The sequence below is a fragment of the Echinops telfairi genome, unplaced genomic scaffold (assembly GCF_000313985.2).
Source record: "Echinops telfairi isolate 266 unplaced genomic scaffold, ASM31398v2 ScPeMD7_2;HRSCAF=8, whole genome shotgun sequence".
NCBI classification, from domain to species: Eukaryota; Metazoa; Chordata; class Mammalia; order Afrosoricida; family Tenrecidae; genus Echinops; species Echinops telfairi.
Window position 1 is genome coordinate 6,756,277 of NW_022103898.1, and position 4,012 is coordinate 6,760,288.

General features: G+C 57.7%; 1 protein-coding gene across 1 annotated transcript in view; it reads left to right on the forward strand.

The window, feature by feature from the left end:
* Window positions 1-4,012, forward strand: part of EFCAB6 (EF-hand calcium binding domain 6) — a 253,365-nt gene that overhangs the window by 181,040 nt on the left and 68,313 nt on the right. Inside the window, exon 23 of the mRNA XM_045290796.1 lies at window positions 1,743-1,931. Within this exon, the coding sequence (XP_045146731.1) occupies window positions 1,743-1,931 (189 nt within the window). The remainder of the gene's footprint in view (window positions 1-1,742; window positions 1,932-4,012) is intronic.

Sequence of the window (4,012 nt, forward strand, 5' to 3'; positions counted from 1 at the left end):
ATCCATCTTTGTAGCCACCGCCTCCATACCCCCCTGGAGTGTCTTCCTTCTTTCCATGGACCCTCTCCTTTATCATGGGGTCCCTGGGAGTACACTTGATTGACAAGTCAAGTCCACCTAGAGGTGCCCAATAAAATGATCTTAAAAAAAAAATCAGACCCTGGAAACACTCTTTTGGGGGCACCTATGGGGTCACCGGGGGTAACTGGCATGGAGCCCTCGGGAACACAGATGGTTTCACGACTCAGCTGCTCACAGAAAGGTGGCTATCAGAAGCAGGCAGAAGAAAGGGCTGGCAACCTGCCTCCTTCAAATCAGTCCCTGAAAACCCTCCGTGCAGTGCTGATGACACCCATGGGGTCCCCGTGACTTGGCGTGCACTCAACGGCAACTGTCTGTGTTTTGGTTTTGATTTCTGTCTTGAAAGCGGGCCTGGATTTTGGGCCATGTAGGAGGTAGGCAGATGCCATTGACGGAAGGAACAGGAGTGGTGGGGGGATGGGATGGGGAGGCCTCTGGAAGCCCAAGGGCGGGGCTGGGGGCTGGGGAGGAGGCATTGCCCAGGAGGCCTCTCAGTGGAGCACCCCAAATCCTCCAGCAGACCTCCACACAGGCGCTCAGACTACTTACACCCCACCCCCCCAAACAGGATGTTCTTCCCACTGTCTACCCCACCCTAGCAAACTGGCCAAGGGATCGGTGCATGCAAGCCCCCTTGGGCATCTGAGCACCCTATCCCCTGCCAAGGATGAGGGGCACACACACCACAACAAAAACCCTTGTGTTCACGCGCACAACCACACAAACCCCCAGTCCACCACCGAACACCCAGAGCTGCGCTTTGCAGAAGCAGTTTCGCTCCAGCCTCATTCCTGGTCGTGCTGGGTTCATCTGGGGGGAAAAAAATCCCATCTGCAAATGCCATTTTTATCTATTTGATCAAGACCAAGCGCTGTCTTGTAAAACGAAATGCTTTTTCTTTTTTTCCCCTCCCTCTCCCTCTCCCTTTTAAGAAAATTGGCAATTTGCCTTAAGGGTTTTATTGAAGTCGCTCTATTCTAGTTGCACAATGCTGGAAGATACAAACCTTCCATTATGCCCGTTTTTAATGAATTATCATTCAGACACATCTCACTAATGGGAGATGGCATAAAAGGAGCGGAGCAGAATTTTTATCTTGTTTTCTTCCCCAGCCCCGCTCATTCCACACATGTAATTGGCGTCCCTTCAAAGAGAAAACGGGACATGCGCCCGTCCTGGCCTGGACTCAAGTGGAGCTCACTGGTTGCAGGTCACTGGTTCCCGGCCAGCGTCCTGTGCCCTCGAAGATGCTCAGTAAACCCAGGGATGGACAGACAGACAGGCGAGGGTCCTGGCCCACCGTCACCACAGGGGCAGGGTGCTTCCAGCTTGAACATACAAATACCCTCCCACCCCCACCTCGAATTACGGGGTACAGGTCTGGTTAAAATGCATCTTCGGACTGGCTCCGGGACCTGGCCTGTGAATAGGCATTCCCTCTGTCCCTTCCCCACCACTCCCACCTCCACCCCACCCTCACCCCACCCCCACCCAGAGCCCAGCGTGCCGCAGCGCGCACACTGAGTGGGGCAGGGCCAGTATGTGTCTGCTCGCCAGTCCTGCAGGAAGTGGACAGGCCCCTCCTACCCCCGCAAGTATGTTCTCCTTTTAACTCCCAGGCCGCTGATGGGAGGCCTCCCCCACCCCACCTTTTTTTAAAGGTACGACACAGAGGGCAGAGGGCACATCACGTACCAAGAGTTTTTGCAGAAACTTGGCATTAACTACCAGCCCACTGTGCACCGGCCGTACGCCGAGGATTACTTCAACTTCATGGGCCACTTCACCAAGCCAAAGCAGATCCAAGAGGAGCTCAAGGAACTGCAGCGGGACACCCACCAGGCCATCAGGTGGGTTAGCGGGTGCTCGGGTCAGGGATGGCCACTGGTCGTCCAGCGAGGACCTGCACCATCCTCACCACGGTCACTGCACCCGAGCCCACTGTTACCACCACCGTGTGCTCTGAGTCTCTTCCACCCCCGGGGGACGGGCATGGAGTGGAGGCAAGGGGTCCAACGCTGTGGTGGGAGCCAGCTTGTTCTCCAGTGGCCAGCCCTTTCCTCCTCGTCTCTCTTAGTCTGGAAGCTCCCCCCCACCCCCGCCTGAAACCTTCCCACCCTAAGTGGCCCTGGTGATGTCTGAGACTGCTGGCACCCTTTCTCACAGCACAGCAGCGTGCTCATCAATGGGGCAGGGCAGCCTGACCTAAGGGTTGTTGGGTGCTGGCAAATTGGTTCCGACTTGCAGCGATCCCGGGGACGCGAGAAGGACACACCTCCCAGTCCTGCCCGGTCCTCGTCTCCCAGTGGTTACGCTGAGGCCCATGGTCCCTGCTGACCTCCGTTTCACGGGCCCTCCACTTCTCCCAGGGTCATTCCAACAAAGCAAAATTCCTGACCACGTGGGTCTGGTCTCCCTTTAGCACGGTGCTGTCGCCTGGTCCGGTCATAAGGACAGGGGTTTCTTTACCCTGGATTTCAATCCGCCTTGAAAACGGTGGGCCTTGATCTTCTTCCTTGCTCTCTGCAAGCAGGGTCGTATCCTCTGCGTAGCGCAGGTTGTAGCACAGGTTGCTGACAAGCCTTCCTCTGACGCTGGGCCCCTTGGCGTACAGACTGAGCAAGTATGGTGAGGAAGGAGGTCACAGCCCTGGTGCCCCCTCTTCGTTTCAGACCCTTCGGATGGCAGCCGACTGGAATCAGGGTGTTCTGGGACGAGGCCAGAGTAGCCATGGAGGGAGGGGGAGAGGGAGGACCCTCGGGGAGTCCTCAACAACACCGAGAGGCACACCTTCCGACCCCACCAAGAGCATGCACCCCGACGTTCCCACCGCCGTCATCCTCCAGAAGACTGGGGGAACAGACACACCCCGAGTCCCTGAGAGGGCAGGGGAGGGAGACCGGCATGTTTCCACCCTCCAGAGCAGCTCAAGGCGCACGAAGGGAACCCCAGGGCCCGGAGGCACCGCCCACAGGCATTGACTACTGTGCCTACGAAAGGCGAAAGGCGTGCCACCTTTCGAAGTTGGAACCCATTGTTTGACAGAAACGTGCGGCTAAGGAAAAGCACGCGCTGCGGGTGACGCAAAGCGCAGGTGCAGGCGTTCCCAGGCACCGCACAGACCCCCAGCTCCACCTGCCTGCAGTGGACACCCATCAGCACCCCACCCCGCATGGGTGGCTCAGCCACCACCTCAACGGGCACCTGGATGGAAGCACACTCACCTGCGTGAATGGCAGGGGCATTGCTCAGGACCCCCCTCCCCCGAGGAAAGGAGGGCTCCTCGACACACAGGCGGAACCCGGCGGCTCAGGCACGACACGAATCCTGCCTAACACACAGCGTCTCAAAGCCTGAAGGAGGCTGCATTTTGGGAAACGTAGAGAGGTGCACATGACCTTCTCCATCAAATGGGCTGTAAACCCACTGGCAAACGGGACTTCTCTTCACTAAGGCAGGCGGGCCTCGTGACCCACAGGTACCTCTGTTGAGCAAGGGGGCCCTCCAACAGGCAACTCCCATCCTCTCGTTTAGATGCGCCGGAGGAAGGGTGTCCCCTCCCATCATCAGGCCCAGGTCCCTAATGCCCACTGTCCCGTCGTCTTGGCCACGTTCCCACACCTGCCCCCGGGGGCCAGGGCAGCAGGCTGCTGTTTTCCCAAAGACTTCAGCTGCGAAGAAAGATGCTTACTAAAACCAAGCCAAATTCACTGCCCTGGGGCAATCCCGACTCAGAGCACCCCGATATGGCAGGGTGGAGCCACCCCCGTGCCTTTCTGCGATGGTAGCTTTATGGGAAGGAGCCCTGGTGGTGTGGTGGTTCCGCATTGGGCTGCGAACTGCAGAATCCACAGTTCAAAACCACCAGCTGCTCCTCTGGAGAAAGATGAGGCTTTTTACTTGAGGACTGTGGGTTTGGTTTTTGAGAGAG